The 21,120-nt window shown below is 44.6% G+C and overlaps 2 protein-coding genes across 3 annotated transcripts in view; both read left to right on the forward strand.

Moving 5' to 3' along the window:
* The first annotated feature begins 1,243 nt into the window (after positions 1-1,243).
* The window catches only part of LOC111694338 (protein shank-like), a 32,812-nt gene continuing 12,935 nt past the window's right edge, over positions 1,244-21,120 (forward strand). The window contains exon 1 of the mRNA XM_023462123.1: positions 1,244-1,445. Coding sequence (XP_023317891.1) covers positions 1,374-1,445 — 72 coding nt within the window. The 5' untranslated portion in view covers positions 1,244-1,373. The remainder of the gene's footprint in view (positions 1,446-21,120) is intronic.
* LOC106659427 (serine/threonine-protein phosphatase 6 regulatory ankyrin repeat subunit A-like) lies at positions 3,570-7,784 on the forward strand. 2 transcript variants are annotated; one of them, XM_023462057.1, is made up of 2 exons: positions 3,570-6,997; positions 7,107-7,209. In XM_023462057.1, exons 1-2 carry the CDS (start codon positions 3,688-3,690, stop codon positions 7,124-7,126), a joined length of 3,330 nt encoding a protein of 1,109 aa, XP_023317825.1. In that variant the 5' UTR covers positions 3,570-3,687; the 3' UTR covers positions 7,127-7,209. The 2 variants fall into 2 exon arrangements, with proteins under 2 accessions (XP_023317825.1, XP_023317824.1); XM_023462056.1 differs by having other exon boundaries at positions 3,570-7,784.

Consider the following 21,120-nt stretch of genomic DNA (forward strand, 5'->3'; position numbering starts at 1 on the left):
TTTTTTTTCTCTCTTTCTCTAAACATCGTTAGACGTACACTGTAACGAGTTACGTAAATGATCCTTTTTTCGTTTCTCTTTTCAAAAATGCCATTTCGTCATTCGCGCTCGCGAGACAATGGCAAAAAACGTCATTCTCGTGAACTATGATATTTCTATTGAATGAACTTAATATCAACTCGATAAAAAAAAACAGCGTGTACTTAAATTTTTTTCTACCGTTCTTCGATTTCCAATTTTTTCTTCGGCGCAACATCGTTGACGTTAATAATCTATTCATTACGTACCTCGCGGGCTTTCTCATATCGGTGAAAAAACGCTTATCCCATAATATCGCCAGCTAAATGCACGGAATTAGAAAAGTATCGTGTCGCTCGACGCACCCGACAAAAAACTCATGAATGAGTCCTTTATTAAGTCACTTCTCACACGTTCATCGGTCACGCGTGGAAAGTAGATCCCTTTCGTTTTTTTTTCATTCGCCATTCGCTCGAAGATGCGTCCCACTGATACGTTTCTGTTCGTATATGGAAAGTCGATCAAAATTGATCCTTTGTAGCACAAGCGAACCTTCTAAACGCTCGTCTCGCAAATTTCGGCATACTTATCCTCTCGCACGTGTATAGTACTTTCAATTCTAATTTCGGTACACTTCTTCGCGCGCGCGCGCGGGAGGCAGAAAAAAAAGAATTTGAAACGAGGATCGTTCGTTGATTGTTTTTAATTTGTGCGTAAAAAAAAACACAAAAAAGGGAACTCCAAAGTGCATAATTTACGATTTCATCCGAGTGAAAAGCCAATTAAAACGCCATACGCTCTTTTAAAAAGAATATAACATATCGCGAGCTCGTAATAATACGAACACACACACAACCCACAAAGCAATCATCACATCAGTAAAATGTACAAAAAATAATCTTCCTCCCTCGACAGCTACAGCTCCAGCCACAGCAGCAGCAGCTACAACTTCAGAAGCAGCGACGGCGGCGGCAGTGTCGAAGACGCATCTCCAGCTGGAGGCATATTGCACTGAAATACGATCAGCCTCGTGTGTTGTGTGCCAGAGTGTATTCGTGTTCGTGTTCGTGTGTTTGTGCTGCATTGTAAAAAGTGTCCGTGCGTGTATGTGTGCGCGCCTCTCTATATATGCCATCTCTCGACTTTGTGAAGCGTCGTGCGTGCACGGATATATATATACGTATAAAATAAAAGCGCGCGCGCGCGGCTCAACATTTTCAAGGTGAGATGATGATGATGTATACTGTGTATACAAAGAAGAAAGAAGACGAAGAAGAAGAGCGGCAGTAGCTGCATCCATAACGTAACGCTAAAGCTAGAGCGAGTGAGAGAGAGAAGATTCAATAGGCGCAGTCATGGCTTACGTTGTCTGGCGGGTGCTCATGAAAAAGTACTCCAAAGTACGCCTCGGTCTACGCAATTTTCCGGTGAGTACATATACACTGCACATTTATGGTGTACGCGCAGCTTCGCGGGCCCACGTGCACACGATATATATAGTAATAAAAATATATGTACGTACTCGAACTGCACTTTCACTAGTAGCTCGGGAGAGCTTTAACAGCGTATCGAACTTATGCGCGGACAAGTCTCGCGCCGGTTTATTGCCCTTTACCCTTTTTTGTTTTATTATTCCTTGGCTTTTATTTTTCGTGATACGATGCTGGGAACAGGCGTCATTGCTCGATTTCAAGCATTGTGGTACGTGTGCACGTATATAGGTAATTGACGCTGATACTCCTTATACATATATGCCTTGTCTTTTCTCGACGTAGACGCGCGAGACGTGTGATGAGACGAGAAAAGAGCGACTCCGATAGGACGCGATCCGTACAGTGTGCCGCCTTTTCGTCTTCATATTTTTCCTTCCAGCGGCAGCAGCAACGCGAGCAGCAAATGAGATGATACAAACACGATATACAGACGCGCTTTTAGAATATGTATTATGTATAATATCCAGGCAGCGGGTCTCGGCGTAATTAATTTCATCGCCTTGTTATATACAGCGTTGGATGCATCTGCACGCAACGTCAAGGCGAGAATTTTTTTTATCAGTTCAATTTTTTTTTTGCTTCCTCTCTTTCTCTCGCACGCGCGTCGCTTCGATTGTATGCGCGAAAATGCAAAAAAATACAAGACTCACGGGGTGCTTCCAAGGCAATTTCATTTTTTTCCTTCTTATTTACGATATTAAAACCGTATTGTTTCACGCGCGCGTGTTACTTTGTAAATAGACTTTCGAGTTTATGATAATTTTAATTGTTCAAGATAGTCGTAAAGCTTTTGACTGCAGCAGCGGCCAATTGTTGTGTAACGCAGTGTGTCGCGTTCCGTTGCTTCACAGCTCTTTTCTCTTTCTGCGAGCTGTGCAAATTTCTCATGTGTTCGTCGTCGTAATTTTTTTCCCCCTTTTTTATTTTTCATAAACAAACGCGATGACAGCCTTATCACATTTTTTTCAACGAGAACACTTACATCTCAACTTGAGGTCCGTTTAACTCTAAAAAGACTACTCATAGTCTCGCGCTGATTTGAATAAAAGTCGTGTAAAAAGTAACTGTGCGAAAACAGAGCGCCTCCCAGCGCGTTGCATATATATACCAGTGGTCAAATTCTCATATGCATATAAGTACCCGAGCATCGCTGCACGGACATACAGAGCCGCGCGCGCAAAACGCCTCGGTTTGATTTTACGATTCAACCAAGCTGTTTTTCAAATGCTCTCGCGCGAGCGCGAAAGAGAGCCGTGAATTACGTGTTGCGCTACTACCGCTTAGCACGCCTCAAATCAGATGTAAAATACTCTCTCTCTTGCTCGTCCGCTCGTCGGACGGATGATTAACCGACTGTGAGATATGTGTGCGAAGCGCAGCGGTGCGCGAGATGCAAATGATAGGTGCCCTATGGGAGTAGTAGTAGTAGTAGTTTTATATTATACGCGCGGCTTGTATGCCTTCCTTGTGTGCCGCTAAAGCCAAGGGCTCTAAGACGTGAGCTCTGAACGTGTGTATACGCAGTGCTTCGGGTGAAGAAACGATTAAAAATTCGTTATTATTAGTTGTTTCTGAATCCGAGCTCGCGTTTGTCTAATAGTGTGGCTCGAAATCGAACTACAAATTTTGAATTGACTCGAGTTTACCGCCTACATTGTAAAATGTTTGAACTGCATGCAAGCTCGCAGGACGCACAACTGCGAAATACGCCTGCCTTCATCGGTTACAATTTACTACATTTTCTCACGCAATTGTCCAAATCTATCGGAGAAAATTTGTAACCACAAATACAATTGGTATTATTTTCATCTTAATTATTTTTGAAAAATGAATCCCCTAAAAATTCGAGATTATGTTGAATCAACAATCTTATAAATTATACGAATGTCTCGGTAATCAATTGCGTCGTAGCTTGGGGAATAATTTTACCCTCGTGGCAGCATCGACTTTTACAGTGCCACGTTCAAAATATTATATCATCGTCTGTTAAATAATATTAAGCGTCGCATAAACATAATTTCACATTTGCCCTCGTATATCGGGCGATACGTGTTTACATTATTGCTTATATCGCCACGGGTCTTATTGTCAGTCCAGCGCCTCGTGACGAGTCGTTCGGTTTAGTACACGTTACGACGCCATAGTGTGTCGTTTGTGAGTAGTGCTGTATATTCCAATGGCCGATTTTCAAGATATGCTGCGTGACTTGGTGCAACAGATTAACCTGCCCGACAACATGGAGGTGGAGGAGGAGGTAAGAAGAGACATCGACTCACAGGAATCGTCAGCTTCGCCAACGCCACTTGAAAATGCTCAAAAAATGCTAAGCTACGCTCTGACCTACAACCGAATGAACGATGTCGAAGCAGAATCGACAGCTTCGCCAACGCCAAATGAAAATGCTCAAAAAATGCTAAGCTACGCTCTGACCTACAACCGAATGAACGATGTCGAAGCAGCGCTGAAACTAGGCGCCGATCCAAACTGGGCCAACGCCAAAGGACTGAGACCTCTGCACATCATCTGCAACAGAAAAGTGGACGACGGTTCGATCGAGGAATTCTTCAAGCTCTGCGATGATATGCGGAAGCCGGTGAACGTCGATGCCCCGGACGAATTACTTCAGCCACCGCTGCAATACGCTCTGTTTCATGGACTCAGATATGCGAGCAAATATCTGCTGAGCCGAAATGCCGATCCGAATTGGCGGAACACGGACGGACTGACAGCTCTGCACTTCATGTGTGAGAGAAAGGGCGACGACGCGGACGATTTGATGACGTATCTCTTCGAGATCTGCGACAATCGCAAGAAGACGGTGATGATCAACGCCCGGGACAAGTTCGACCGGACACCGCTGTACTACGCCCTGCTGCGCAACCAAAAAAAGATGGCCAAGCTGCTGCTGAAAAGAGGCGCCCATCCGAATCTGCCCGATAAGGATGGCTTCACTCCTGTGCACGTCGTTTGCACTAGGAACGACGACGAGCTTCTACGATTGTTCCTCGATAATTCGACGCAACCGGTGCCGCTCGACCGTCGGGACAGACTCGGTCAGACGCCGCTGCACTACGCCGTGTCTCGCGGCTGCAAGAGCCTGATCAAGCCGATGCTGGAGGGAGGCGCCGATCCGTGTCTGGCCAACGCGAAGGGATCGACTCCGCTGCATCTCGTTTGCCACCGAGAAGACGTCGACGACGCCGATCTCGTGGAGCATTTCTTCGAGGTCTGCTGCGACCTGCGAAAGTCGGTGAATATCAACGCTCGGGACGGCGCGGGTGGCACACCGCTGCACTGGGCTGTGTATCACGGCCACGCGAGGCTGGCCAAGCTGTTGCTGGCGCAAGACGCCGACCCGAACCTGGCCAACGACGAGGACGAGACGCCTCTGTTCGTCGTTTGCAACCGGAAGACCGACGACGAGAACTTGGCCAAGATTTTACTCGACAGCTACAGATTCGAGCTGTTGCAGATCAACTCGCGGGACAGGGCGGGTAACGCGCCGCTGCTTTTGGCTCTGGCTCGTGGCCACGCGCAGCTGGCCTCGCTGCTGCTGGAAAACTGGGCGGATCCGAACGCGTGCGACCTCGCGGGAGACTCGGCTCTGCACGTCATCGTCAAGCGAAAAGACGACGACCATGCGCTGGTGGAGCGTTTCTTCGAGATCTGCAAAGCCCTCGGGAAGACGGTGCTGATCGACGTCCAGGACGCGACTAATCGCACTGCTCTGCATCACGCCATGTCGCTCGGCCTCGAGAAAACGATCAAAGTCCTGCTGAGAGCAGGCGCCAATCCGAATCTACCGGACGTCAACCGGAAGACGTATCTGCACTACGCCGCGTCGCGAGCTACGGACGACGACGACGGCGCGTTGGCGGATTTCTGGTCGAGCTGCCGCAACAACCGTCAGCCGGTGGACGTCGACGCCAGGGACCATATGGGCTGGACGCCGCTGCACCACGCCGTGCACCGCGGCCACAAGAAAGTGACGGAGTCGCTGCTGAGAGAAAACGCCGATCCGAACGCGGCCAGCGTGCAAAAAGAGACTCCTCTGCACGTCATTGTCGAGCGAAACAACGACGACGACGAATTCATGGAGCATTTCTTCAAGATCTGCCGAGACGTCGAGAAGCCGGTGGAGGTCGACTTCCGGGACGCGTGCGGTCGGACACCACTGCAACTTGCTCTGCGTCGTGGCCACCGGAAGTTGACCGCGACACTGCTGAAAAACGGCGCCGATCCGAACGCGGCCGATGGGACTGAGTGTACTCCTCTGCACGTCATTTGCCAGAGGGACGACGACAGCGAGGATTTTTTGAAACGGTTTTTCGCGCTCTGCAAAGGCGTCAAGAAGACGGTGGAGGTCCAAGTCCACGACAACATAGGCTGCACACCGCTGCACCATGCCGTGCACCGCGGCCACAAGAAGATCACCGCGACGCTGCTGAAACGAGGCGCGGATCCGAACTTGGTCAGCAAGAACACGTCGACGGCTCTGCACGTTATTTGCCAGAGAGAAGAAGACAGCGAGGATTTACTAAAGGTGTTCTTCAGGATCTGTAAAGACGTCAAGGTCGACGTCAAGAACGATTGGGGACAGACAGCGCTGCACCACGCTTTGTTCCGCGGCCACAAGAAGTTGATCGCGACACTGCTGAAAAACGGCGCCGATCCGAATGTGGCCGACAAGGACGGGTATACTCCTCTGCACGTCATTTGCCAGAGAGACGAAGACAGCGAGGACTTGCTAAAGATGTTCCTCAAGCCCGACAAAGACGTCAAGGTCGATGTCAAGGACATGATGGGCTGGACGCCGCTGCACCATGCTACGTCGCGCGGCCACATGAAGATGACCGCGATACTGCTGAAACATGAAAGCATCGATCCGAATGTGGCCGACAAGGAAGGGTATACTCCTCTGCACGTTATGTGCAAGAGAATTGTCGGCGACGGCATTTTCATGAACATGTTCTTCGAGACCTGCAAAAAGGTCAAGAAGATGGTGGAGGTCGACAGTGTCGACAAATCGGGTTGCACGCCATTGCACTGTGCACTGGCAAACGGCTACAAAGCTTTAGTCAAGCTACTGCTGAAACAACGCGCCGATCCGAACGTGGCCAACGGCCAAGGAGATAGACCTCTGCACGTCATTTGCAACAGAAAAATCGACGATGAAGTGATGATGATGTTCCTCGAGTCCTGCGACGAGCTGAAGAAGAAGGTGCTGGTCGACGCCCCCGACCTGACGGGTTATGCAGCGCTTCATCGCGCTTTGCGCTTTAAACTCAAAGGTCCGACCGAGGCACTGCTGAAATACGGCGCGGATCCGAATCTAGTCGATCCCGAAGGATCGCAACCTCTTCTGATCGCATCGAGTACATTGGACAACAACTTGTTGGAGAAGTTCTTGGAGGTCTGTTATGAGTTGAAGCTGGAGGTGGAGGTGAACGTTTGGGACCCGTCCGAGTCGACGCCGCTACACTACAGTACGTATCACGGCCTCAAAAAGGTCACCGAATTACTGCTGATTCTCGGTGCGGATCCGAATTGGTCTAACAAGGAAAAATCCACTCCTCTTCACTTGATTTGCAACAGAAAAGAGGACGACGATTTGATCGATATATTCTTCGAGTACTGCGACCTACGAAACGCGACGGTGCTGGTCAACGTGCAGGACAATTCCGGCAACACGCCGTTGCACTTTGCTCTGACTCGTGGCCACAGACGCAAGCTCCGCTTGCTGCTGGCGCGAGGCGTCGACGCGAACGCGGCCAACGACCAGGGAGATACGCCTCTGCACATCATTTGCAAGAGAAAAATCGACGACGAGGACCTGGTGACTCAATTGCTGTTCTCGAACTCCGGAGCTGGTTCGCCCGTGCTGGTGAACGCCGTGAACCATGAAGACGAGACACCGCTGCAGTTGGCCGCGAGATACAACCTCTTTACGACGCTGGAAGTACTGAACAATTATCAGGACACTTTTGCGGATGACTTGGCCCATATGTATACCTATATATAGGTATGGGATAAGGGCAGAAAATCACAATTATAAAATCTCAAGTTTATAAGTATATTGATAATAATGACAACAGTTTTAATTATGTACTGTAAGTGACGTTTTAATAACTGATCGATGTCTCTTCGTTTTACAATAAGTGTTTCAATTTTATTATATAAAATAACAGTATATCTTTGATATATTTTTAATGTCTAATGTGAATTGGCTGATATTCAGCTTGATTAAAGTATATTAATATAAATCGATTAAAAGATATTTTTTTTATTTTCCTACCATATATTATATAGTATAGATATTTAATGTTAAAGAAGTCAAATCTCGATTCTGCTCTTCATCTCACCGTACAAGCAGTTACATTACACTTGCTCCTCTGGATAGAAGCACGATTCTTGTTCTAAATCACCGACTTTTTTGCGCATAATGCAAAATAAATTTTGAAATGTCTTATTTGTTCCATTTCTTAATTTTATTCTCATTTATCGAGCGATCAAAGTCTCGGCTTCAATTTTCCAGAATTTACACTCATTCCAAATATCGATAGCTTTCGCAGCTTCTTGCTTACAAAGAAAAAAAAGCGATTTTTACTAACTGCACTCGTGATTCACTCGCTCGCGCGTCCGTTCATTCGCAACTGTGAAACGCAGCTGCATCGGAATTATAATTTAACCACCATTTTCTTACACACAATCGTTCTAATCTATCGCACAGAAAGTTTGTATAACTACATGTAAATATAATGAGATTTTATTAAGATCATTTTAGATCGCACACAGCCGACGGTGGGAATTGACCTTTTCCATTCTCCTCGGTAATTGCTGTACACACGCATGTAAAATCCCGCACGCACAATCATGACTCTTGTACAGAGCTTGATCACTTTTTTTCCCCGTAACTTATCTAATTTTCTTTTTCCACGAGTCGCGCGAGCTCGCAAATATAATTTCGTCAAGTACGAGAACTACCTGGCTGCCGCGTAGTTTTTGCCGATTTAGCATTCGTTCTATATATAAATTAAATGGTAGGCTTATATAAAGTTCTCGCGCCATTGAATCGACGCGACGACGATTCGCGGAAAAAGCAGCACATCCTCGTGACGATTCAATCGAGTCCCTACTGCAGCAGCAGCAGTAGAAGGAAAGAAAGAAAGAAGTAAAGCGCGAACATATTCAAAGAGTGTGACATTACAAAGGCCGCTACTTTGCATATATGTACGGCTATCAAAATATTCTAAACTTCAAAGGACGAGGTGCCGCGTCGCGACACGCTTATATATCGGAGAGCTGTGTGCAGTGTGCACTGCTTGAAAGAGAGAGAGAGAGAGAGAGAGAGAGAGAGAAGAAAATAATGTCTCCGGGTCTTGCGTGGCTGAATCGGTGCTAAAGGCGCATGAAAAGGTACTACTATATATTTGCAGCAGCAGCAGCACACAAATACATAAAAAAAACGCTGAGCGTGTTCCCGCGTGGCGCGTGCATATGTAATTATTACATGCGCGGTTATAAGCAGCAGCAGCGGCAAACAGCCTAGGTCGACTATATAATCAGCAGGTATATGTGTGTGTGTGTGTGTATAGTCACGCACACGCGCGTTCTATATAACGGGATTGTCCGCGCGATGCACTTACATGTATGTGCGAAAGATGCGAAGCTGCGCACAGCGCGGGAGGTGAATTAAGAGCCGCGCTGCTACTGCTTGCACGTGGCCGATTGAAATTTCTCTCGGCGGCAACAGTCCTCGAGAGAGAGAGAGAGAGAGAGGAGCGATCGATCGATCGAAAATGATGATCGCTTCTCGACGATCGCTAATGTCTCTCGCTCGCTCGAGAGTCACTTGCCCGCGCTTAAAATGAGTCTGACCCAGTTGATCTTATAATGTACTACGTGCAGTAAGCAGAAGAAGAAGAGGGCAATACGTGTATTATTACGCGCTACGTCGTGCATCCCTGTAATACCATATCCTATTTTTATCGGCGGACGCAATCGGCGCCGCGTTCCGCTTTGCTGAGAGATCCGTACAACAATTCACTGCACCGTATACACTTCGCGCACTTGCACGGTATGTATAAGCCTCGTGACGCTTTGCGAAAAATTACCCAAGATTTGATACACCCTACATAGGGATTTGATCGTTTCAAATTGATAGCCGCATGCTTATGGTATAGCGGCAGATTCTTGTATTTCTCCTGTATTACGGACGCGCGCGCGTACCTCGTGATACAATGCCGCCTGCCCGCCGTTTTTTTTTTTGCAGTAAGATCCGTTGCGGAATTTGGCCAGACCGATTTCGATTCGCGAGCCATGCTGCCGTCTTTTAACGATGATCCGGTTTTTTTTTTAGTCGAGTGCGAGATTCTAACTCGTTCTTTTATATACAGTGCGTGACGTTTTTCACAGAATCCGAGTGATCGCTATTTACACTTATACTGTTATTTCTTCCGACTATCCGATACTATCAGATCTTTTCGAGCAAATCGCGTGGGCGTAATTTCAAGAAATTTCGCAGTGATTCGGTAATTATCAATTATTTCGCCAAACAAATGTACGAACAACGAACGTAAACATTGTCGAGTTGTTGCGTGTCGAGGGCGCCAAAGCATAAAGTACAATACTCGCGTTCCATCGGAGCGACTTTCTACATAAAATAAATCAATAATTTATTTGTACTTTTCTTTGTACAAGATTATTAATTTAAAAGTCTTTTTCCGGTTCGCATATCGTTGACGTTGCATTACGCTCGCAGCAGCATGCGGCAGGAGCAGTGGACGGGCCATATTTTGCCAACGTCGCGCGATTCATACACGAACCGAAAATGAATACGCGGCGCGATATTGCCTTACAAGAGTGTTACATTCATTAAATGTACGTGTGTGCGAGGCTTCCTGCGACGAGTGAATGTCGATGATAGTATTTAAAATCGACAAAAAATCGTTAACACACTTTAATCGCCGTTCGTTCTACTTTCTCAATTTTTCTGATACGTTCGAAATATTTTCGTGTGCCGCACATGTGTGTGTGTGGCTCGATTCGGGAATGCATGTCCTCGAATTGGTGATATATTTATGACGCGCTTGGGGCCCGACGAGAGTCATTTGTAAGAGAGTAAACACGTGCTAAGGATCAGATAACGTTCGAGCTAAAAGGTAGTCTCGTTGCGATGGAAAGAAAGAATAAAAAAAATGTTCGAACGCAAACTAAAAAGGGTATACTATCAAAAATTATAATCTGATTTAGTGCGTGATATCACGAGCACATTTCTCGTCCATCTCATTCGCTGTTACGCGTCCAATTCATTGAATTGCGGCGAGTCTAATACGCGCATCGCTACTATACTATAAAATCGCATGTTGTGCCGCATTAGAGGTGCACACCTAAGAGCTTCTCTTTCATGCGCATATAAGAGGCGGCGGCATCGTGACCGTGAACCGTCTGGCTGACCCGTACGTAGTACGACACAGAAACAACACACACAAACACGCACACACACTCACACATACGCAACAAAAGCTCACAAGCGCACCCATACGAGGCGAAAGAGTAGCCTTATACAATATAACTCCCTCTCTACTCTACTTTCTGCTGCTACATCGTAAATTTACCTGGTCTGCGCTGCGCGTTCCACCTTTTTTTGTGTCCATGCACTATGCACGCACGAGCCTGTGAGTGTATGTGAATCGGATCGCGTTGCTCGATGGTGGAGAGCTCGCAGGCGGTATAGGTAATAAAAAAAAAAAAAAAAAGGAAACGACAACGACGCACCTATCGCGCGCGGGGGTAGGGTTATCCGAGGAAGGAAGGAAGAACGCGCGGCAGAAAGTATATTGGAGAAAAAACAACAATATTACGCGCGCCGCGATTCGATGAATATAACTTTCGGAATTTATTATTTATTTTCGAACGAGAACAAAGAAATTCTGGAAAAAGAAGGAGCGATAATGTAAACAAACGGGGTAATTGTTTCGTTCGTTCGTGTGCGTATTATAAATGCGTTCCTGCGTTGTTTATAGGCCTTGAGATCGACGCTGCAGCTCGTGTGCGGCTGCTAGCGCCGCAACGCCGTAAAGTTGTTCCTGTTCCTGTGTTAACTTTTACTTTCGAGTGTTTGCAAATACCAAACAGTCAAAATCCCTTGGTTCAATTATTTTCGCGTGATTTTTTCCCACTATGATTTAGACTTATAAAATTTCTCGATGGTAACATGCTCATTCGCTCGAATAAAACATTCGAAAGCTGTCGTTAATTCGAAACACGTGTCAATGTTAATATCTCCAACCTCGAGAGAGCACCGTATTCTTGCGTTCGTCGGTTATGAATAGATAAATCTGTGTTAAAGGCGTACACGCGTATAACGTGTCATTCGTAGCTTTGTGTTCGAGCCGTTAAAGATCCACGAGCCGGACAAACGCGAGACGCGTCCTACAACACATGTGCATACGCAAAAAGAGCGACATAGCCGCGCTGCGCTGCGCAGTTCTGACATTTCTTCCTCGTTGCGCAAGTCACATGCAATTGAGAGCTTTATTATTAGATGGACCTAGAACTACTTGCGAACGATCGCGGAAAGAAGAAATTCTCATCGATTAACGATCGTGTGTCTATGTACGCGCACGACATCCGATGACACACGCCGCGAATTCAGTGAGAAAAAAAAGACTCTTAGATTGTTCTTGGCCAATCGAACGGATAGTAATTTTAAAGAGCGTATATAATAATAGTGTATACTTTGGCAGCGCGTGTGACCGAGGGCACGCTACACAGAAGCTTATGTAATTTTGCTCTCGCTTGGAGTAATTTTCGACTTCGAGTTGTGGTTTTCTTTAAGTTCTACTAACGCACACACATAAACACGTAGAGAACAATATACGAATAAAAAGATTCGAAATACGTCCCAGTCAACGTGGCGGCATTCGGTCGTACCGACGAGAGAGTAATCGAAAAAGTTTAATGCCTCGTTACGTAGAAATCCGGCCCGCAGAGATACACAATAGACTTTTACGAGGGCATTTCGTTTGTGTGTGTGTGTGTGTACTATATACACGTCGTGTGGGCAGGAGAGCGATGGCAAAAACCGTCTTGTCGCGCCTCGTTTTAGAAATTGGGAGCCCATTGCCCCGAGTCCCTGCCCTGCCCTGCCCGGCCCTCCTCCTCCCCCCGCGCGAGTCTTTGACAGCGCGGCACGAGAGAGAAGTCAGCGAACTCTCTGTTTGTGTATCACGAGCAAGCATAGTAGTTATACACATTCGGGGGCAAAAAAACTTCGATGCAATGTGCCAAGACTCGTGTGCCGATCTGGTAGCTGGAGAGGTATAATATTTTCTCTCTTTAGTACTACTGGGAGATAAAAAATGCAATATACCAAATAACTTGGGGTAATTGTAAGTAACGTATCGTTTTATTGCATCTCTTAATTGACGACGATAGGAGGAAAAAAATTATTTAACTGGCATACTACAGTATACAAAATGTTGTGTTGTGCAAGCTCCTGATTAAATCAAAATTTGTCATTCAAATTTGTTTCTTAGAGTACATCGTTTATATTCTATTTATGCAGTGGCCTTCTTGCACATTTTTTACTGCGAAGCTCTGTTGCGCAATTGTCATTCATTTGAACGGCAGATTTGCAGTAAAATTGTCAATACTGATTTTGTAGTTCGACTTATTTTTGCTACTCGAGAATCCTCAAAGTAATAATTCAATTTTAATATGTGTCACAATGAGTTTTAGGCCAAATTTATACAACATTTTTTATCGTTTTACACAAAGCTAGACTTATGTATTTTTTTTCTTTTTTCCTCGCAATTTATTAGTTTTATTTACGGCTGAATCCAAGATTTAATTAAAAGGTCTTACAAGTCTTCAATTGCGATAACCTTGAAAAAAGTATAGAAAACAGTTGCTTAATTAGGGTATTCTTAATAACAGCTATATAATCTTGCAGATTACGCGACGTAATCGACTGCAGTATAGCTATTCTAACTGTATTCGATCACTTTTGATATTTAGCTTATACAACTGCGTATTTATTACGCACTATGAAATGACCGAAATTGTTTACATTTCATTCCTTTTTTTCTGTCCAAATGTCTCAAAACTCATTAGTTATTTCTAATAAAGTACTAGTAAACAACTCAAAAAATATAATTTGCCACATATATTAAAGCTCAAAAACGACATTCAACTTTAACTAATAGAGCGATTACGGTCGATCACAGAGCAATGCAAATCCTTTCACCTCGTCGACTATACCTCTGGTTAAATATAAACATTTTTCATGCCTCTTGTGTTGCGGTCGCACTCGCGTATATACAAACTATAATACATATCTATTTTAAAAAATTTTTCTCTCCTTGTTCTGCTTCTTTCCAAGGTGATTAACTAAACTATATATATACGCGTGGAGCCAGTCACACACACACACGCACACACTCCCTCGCACATGCCGTTTCCCTGCGACCCGTGCCTCGTGCAACGAGGCCGCTGCTGCTACAGAAGAGCGGATATCAAACGCTTCCAATTAATTAGAAGCGAAAGTTGAGTGAAATTGTGCAGTCACTTACTCGATTTTTCCACATACTTTGTACAAACGGCACTATTGTTTAAGTACAAAGTGGATGTACAAAAAAAAAGAGCGAACGACGACAGTGCTAGAGGAGAAGGACCCTAATGCGAGTTATGCGACAGTTTCTTAGCGTTTCAAATACTTGAAATTCCCTTTCGACGCACCGTTTGCTATACTGTCACTGAAATTTTTGTCAGTGCCCAATTGCATTTTTAATCCTCTGGTAATAAATAATAAAAATATCTTGCATTTGGTGTTTACTTATCGATGTTTATATACCCAGGTTATGGTATAGAAATAACCGAGATAGCAAGTCTACAGTAATCCATACAATCAACTACAGGTATAGGTACTAAAAAGTCAACTCACTTCCCATTAACATGAGCTGCTCGCGAACACATGTTCCTTCGTTTTATTGGTACCAGTAGTATGATTTTCTTTGGAACATTGAGTGAGTAATCCAATTTTTGATAAATCCATTTGGTACTATTAGACGGTAATAAGAACATATATCCTTTTTTAAAAAGCGATAAAAGCCTATATAGCGGGAGCACTTTATGAGAGTTCTCATTGACTGATAGAGTGACGAGGTGCAATTTATCAGTTTTGTATCAGTTTTTAGTTTATTATCTGGGAACTGCGCGTTTCAATCAAGTTTCTCATGTAAGGTGTATAGATAAGTTGCAAAATAAAAAAGGTGGAATGAAAGGTACAAGGTGACTGATAAATAAAAAATTATACAGATACTCATCCCACTTAATTGTGTAATAATTAACTGTTCCCATTCTTGAGTAGCCATAAATGCTCTTAGATTCATTCATTCATGCATAGTATGAAGGTAATAATCAATTTAATACAAAGATTTACAGTAATGACGCAAAAAATATAATAAATTGTTTAATTACTAGAAAATAAAAATACATACTAAAAAGCGAACTATGACAACAACAATCTGCGCCAGTAGAAACTGTGCTAGAATCCGCATAGCTACCCTATACTACTAGTCTCCGACGCTAGATGGCAAGTAGCTTTATCTGCAAGTGGCAAAGTAAAAATAATCGTATAAGTGGTTCGTCGGAATGGAAAGAAACTTTAATCATCGACTGTGCTGCTAGAATTTTTTCTTTCCGTATTATAAAAAAGAATTATTTTTCTTACATTAAGCTGATTATTGCAGCAAATCATAATTGCCGTGTACACACGAAATTCAGGAAAATTAATCATACGGCCAAATTTCTGTATTCAATTTTTTGTCAGAGAAAGTCGGAAATCACAAGCATTACATTTGCGCGTCTTCTTCAATATCTCTTCAGCAATCTCTCGCGATTAAAAATGTATCAAAATGATTAATTAAGGAGTGCATTCGATTCGAATCATATATTTCAAGCAAAAGATAGTTTAAAGTACACAAAATATTTGAGTATCGATTCGGTAACTTAACATTTCGATTTTTTCAATTAATAATAATGTTGAAACAATAGTTTTGATATAATTTAAAAAAATCCAATTTTAAAAAAAATATACCTAGATACTATCGCTCGACATCAAGAGACAATATATGAGAAAGGCGCTTGTTTCTATTGAGAAAACCAGGTTAGATAAGCCCGATTTTTTCCTGCAGTTAACGCGTTCTCGTGCGCGTGTCATTAGGAAATTTATAAAGTTATAATAATAAGTGAAAAAAGGCTGAGTTCGTGCAACACGCTTTTGATGGATACAAAATAGAGGTCATGGTAAGTAACGCCGTTTTAATTCAGCATCTCTCTGCGCGCGCGCGCGCGATCGTCTTGTAATTTGTCGTGTTCGAGAGAGGTGATATAACCCAGAGCTTCACGGAGAAGAGGGAGAAAATTGATAGAAAACAATCAAGCCCGTAACGAGCGGACATTGATTGTACTCGCTGCTTCTGTATGTGTGTGCGGGTCGATTGCGCCACATCGAAGTCTCAATGCCTAGCGATTAAACGCGTCAAGATAATTAGAGGGTAATGCTTTTTATCTGAAATTAACACGCCTCGATTGTTGTTGAGGCTTCCTGAGGCGGCGCATGCATACCGCGGCGTTAGAGTCGTGATTTCAAGAAATAGCTGTATAACATTACCATTTCCGTTGTGCCCCCGCGTGCATAGTGTATATAGTGCGGTGCATGCGACGCCGCCGCGTGCTACTAGCTAGCTACGTAGTGCAATTATCAATTCTACTTTAAGCTGAAAATTGCTTCTGGATTGCTTGTGCCTGCAGCAGCAGCAGCAGCAGCATTGTGCGCGCAGAAAAGAGCAATAATTATCGCACAATGGGCGATTCTTAGCTCGGGCTGAATGTCGTACTTGAAAAAGTGTGTGCGCGTTCTTGAAAATTACGAGAGACGTATTTACGCATACATAACAGAGAATTTTAATAATTACGCCCCGATCCAATTTCGCATTCGGAGCCGCGTGCGCAGTGCGACGCTCGATCGGATACGCATAAACAAAGCTGCACGCCGCATTCACCTGCCTCCTCGTCGATGTACCCTTTATATCATTTACCGGGGCAAACATCTGCTCGTACATGCACGATTTTCACCGATGCACAAGCCCCCGCGTGCACTCGATGACTCATATACGCGTCACATGCGAGCGTTTATTTTCCGTCGACGTTCTAGTTCAGCGGTTTTGGGTGCGCGTAGTATAGGGCGCGTGTGTGTAGGCGGCTGCTAGTAACGACTTGTTACACAGCTCGAATTATCATGGGGTAGTTTTACAAACGATTTTTACGGCCTTTTTTTGATCAAACAAGTCAGTGAACAACTCGTTAAAATTTCACGAGATTTACTCATATACCAAAATCTTTGACCAAACGCTTGGGGGTGTTGTCAAAATTTCATCAAAGCCATCTATCGTATGCATAGTAAGTTTGAATGGATCGATTAATAAAACTAAAATTGAAACTTCTGAAATTCAGAAAAAATTTGTTTTAAGCTTGTTAATGAAATGAATTAATGAAAAACCATTACTTTAATCGTGAAAAATAGATCAAGACTAAAAAATGAAAAAAGACGATTTCTAAATTTTCGTCTATGAAATTTAAACCACGAGCCTAACTCTCATAAAAACAAAACGATCGATCGATGCAAATGATTTTTTTAATATAGGTACCTTTATGCGCATTCTCTTCGAAGTACATGAACAAGAAACAATAGCCTATAATCACCACAAGTAAATACTGAGTAAAATCTAAACGTTGGTAAAATAGATCTACGATAACCGGTGAAAGGCGTGCAGCCGACGAGGCTTCAGCCTTTTGCCGCCAGATGACTCTAGCGCAATGATAATTTTGCGACGCTTTCATGCGATGTGCTTTCTTTCTTCTCGCGATCGTGTGCGATTAATTTTTTGTTTTTACTTCATTCGTTTGTTCGAGAACGAGACGTTGAGTGTGACGTTGCAAAAAAAAAAAAAATAATAATAATTTGTTCAACGACGCGACGTCAAAAGAATTACTTCACACTTTGCTGCAAATACAATTATAACAACAATCGCATGTCACGGAGTCAACACTATGTACGATTTCGTAATCGATATTACTACTCGTGTACTCGATAAAAAGTTACACTTGAATTATATGACTGACTTTGCGACGTTCAAGGTTTACGATGGCAAAAAAAAAATAAGCTTAGCAATCGGAAGTGAACTTTTTCCTGCAAAGCTAGTTTCCCCTTGTTGTTCAACCAAAAACACTCTATTATCCGCTTATTTATTTTACTGCTACTCTCACCTTTCAAAAACAATCAACTCTCTCTCTCTCGTTTTGAGCACTGCACATTTCCCGAAAACGGTTGTGTACAATTTGTGCGAGGCGAGCGATCGGCGGCGCCGGGCGGGCGACCTTAGCCTTGAATCCTTCCTACAGTAGGCGCTATACAGAGGTTGCGCGCGCGCAGCAGCAGCAGCAGAGCTTTTTATGCACACGCAAGCCCTTATCATCCTCGCGGGATCTCTCGTCTCGTTCTGGCCTGCGCTGCGCGCCATACACCTACACTACGTACATACACACAACCCCCTCTGCGTTTATATACACCAAGACATCGTTAAAACGTGCATATATATATATAGGCAGGTATAGGTGCTGCGTATACGGCGTATACTCAGCAGAGGCTCTCGCGTGCATTTATCACGCATGCCCAGCAGTAGCGCGCACACACACAGAGACACACGAACGCAATATACAGGCAGAGGCGCGCGCGAGCGCGAGGTCTATACAACGACGACGCGCGCCCTGGGGAGGATATACGTAGTCGGCGAGGCGCATACAGCAGCAGCGGTGGTAGTAGTAGTAGTAGAAATCGTCGTCCGTAGTATAGTAGCGTTGTACCGGCAGCAGCGCACGGTAGTAGTGTGCCGCAGGAGACGCTGTACTGTGTGCTCTCCGTGTAGCTCTCTAGCCCTCTCGCTTTTTCGCTCTCTCACTCTCTCCTCTCGCCGTGTGATACGTACTACGGTACGTTAACGTTAACGTTCGCGTTTTGTGCTCACATACTGCCTTCGCTCGATATCAATCCATTATCTCCCCAGAACTGTCGCTTGTACACGTCTTTGCTCGCGAGTTCGGCGAGTGGCGGCTGTTTTCTAGAGTTGACAGTTCTCGCAATATTTTCTGTTTACATTGAATTCTGCGTACTTACGCGTGTGAGTGTGTGTTCGTGTATTTACGATTTTTAGTGCAATAAGGTGCGTATAGTGCGCGCGTGTGTGTTGTGCATCGCTCGTTGGCAAGGGCTTTGAGCCGGTGCCAATGTTGTACACCGGCATCAGCAGCAGCAGCAGCAACAGCAGTAGAAACCCCTGAGCGCGCCTATCCTGTGTCTGAAGCTTTTCTGTCCCAGGCGACTACGCCCCGGCGCCTTCAATTTTTCGAGGCGACTCGACACTGCTCTGCGACTGTTTTACAGCAACGACGCGTCGATCGAGGTCAAGTGCATACAGCAACGACGACGACGACGACTACTTGTGAGCGAGACACACGTGTGGTGCCTCGAGGCTCCCTCCGGGCATGTGACACGGCAGTGACACAAGTGACAACAACCGGCGCGACGAAATGTATTTTTTTGCATCCGTAGCTCGCGCACGGATGACGCAAGAGGAAGAAGTAGTAGGAGCCAGGGCCAAGTGAACCTGAATTTTGTGCTAAATATACGGATGTTATTGTTTCGAATCGAGCTTTGTATTAAAAGGCTTGCTTAGCTCGGTGCTGCTGTACGTGTTTGTATACTGTCAGGCCAGACTGATGGATAGTCAGACAGAGAGACGAGACGACGTTGACGGCGCGCACGCGGATCTTCGCTCTACTACTATATAAATGCGCCCACGAGCCCACGGCAGTAGTGAGTTGCAACGACGCACACCACTACTGCACATCACGCAAACTGAATAATAAACGACGAGATGGCACGAGACTTATTATCAGGCCTATTGCAGCGCAAACTGTTTTCCGATCGATACCGCGCAGAAAAGAAATCTTGGATGAGACCCCACTGTACGGGGCAAGAAGTATAATATCACATACAAAATCCAACCCCCCCTCAGAGTAGAGTCTGTCTGTCGGGACACATCGGCTTCTTTTTTTTGTGCCACTGCCTTTCGTCGTCGTCGTCTTCGCTTATACAGCATTATAGAATATATATATCACGGCGCTTAGGAGAGAAAGTGAGTGGTGGTGCCCGCGCGGGTGTGTGTGTGCGTGCTTCGTATATATAACGTGTGTGTTTATTCAATGACCGACGAAAATGTGCAAAAGGGAGTGAAAACGGAGGGGAGTGAATCTTTTGGGGAGTAGTAGTTCAAAAAAAAGAGAAGAAGAAAAACTTGGCATTTGAAAGAGCGAAAAACAAATTTTTTTTCTCTCGTATACCCGAGTGCGAGTGAGTGCGAGCAAGCAGTGTGAGTAATAAGTGAAAAATCTCAGGTAAAACATTGAAAATGAGTCACCACTTCGACTGGAAGCTGCTGCGACGGAAAAAGGTACGTGCGCCGACGACGACGACGAGCGTGTCTATAGTAGTATAGCAGGTAGTCTAAATGCTTTTGCATACGTTTATCCTCGAATCTCGAGCTGTGTGCTGCTAGCCCCTCGCATTAAGCTGCGCCGCTGCTCTCTGACTCTGTGTGTACCCGAAAGCTCCTCTACTCCTCGCTAATATAACTCTCGTTAATTCTTATTTGCACGCTGCTGTGTACACATCAAATGACGCACGTATTTTATGCACGTATATATTATAATGCACCGAGAGGGGTGTGGTGTACTCTCTGTCCGTGAAATACTCTGCACTTATCAAGTGCTTAATAATTCAGTTTATGGATCAGTCATGCGACGTGCTGCCACATGCGTATAATTTTTTGCCGAAAAAACTTACAGAGTGAATATTGTTCGACTCTACATAACTCTCGGCGCAAAGTTCGATGCACTTTACCGCGTCTAGAGGTGCACGACTATAGCTTCTGAGGCCAATTTTACTATTTAACCTCTACGGTATATACATCGAACGTAAAGCAGCAACAAAAAATTAGACCCAGACGTTTCTCAAACTCAACTATCGCCCCGTAGATTAAAACATTTTTACACTACATGCAAACATGCTATGCTCGGAAAAGCCGGCAATTTCCGATTAATGATCGATCAGATAGTTCAATCAAGATTATGTAACTCGCATGAGTCTGTGTGTGTGTGTGTGAATGTGAATAGGCGCGCAATTGAACCATCGTGCAGTTGAGCAAGAAAAGGTCATGCTGATGGAAAAGCACTATGGGGCACACGATTACGAATATTGCTCGTTTGCTGCTGCTGCTCTCCTAATTCGCCATTGCCCTGCTTTTTTTCACCTGTGCTCAGGCTACCGTATATACGTATTATAAGTACGTACAAACGATTTTCTTCGGGTCAGTAGGCGCCGCTGGCTAAACTGCAACTACGCCACTGTACATGTTACACTATTTGTTTATAAGCTCGCGAGAGCTCTACTTTTTCGATCTCATGTGAACGTAATTTCAGATTTTCG

Source organism: Trichogramma pretiosum, unplaced genomic scaffold (genome assembly GCF_000599845.2).
Source record: "Trichogramma pretiosum strain Unisexual culture from Peru unplaced genomic scaffold, Tpre_2.0 scaffold20, whole genome shotgun sequence".
NCBI classification, from domain to species: domain Eukaryota; kingdom Metazoa; phylum Arthropoda; class Insecta; order Hymenoptera; family Trichogrammatidae; genus Trichogramma; species Trichogramma pretiosum.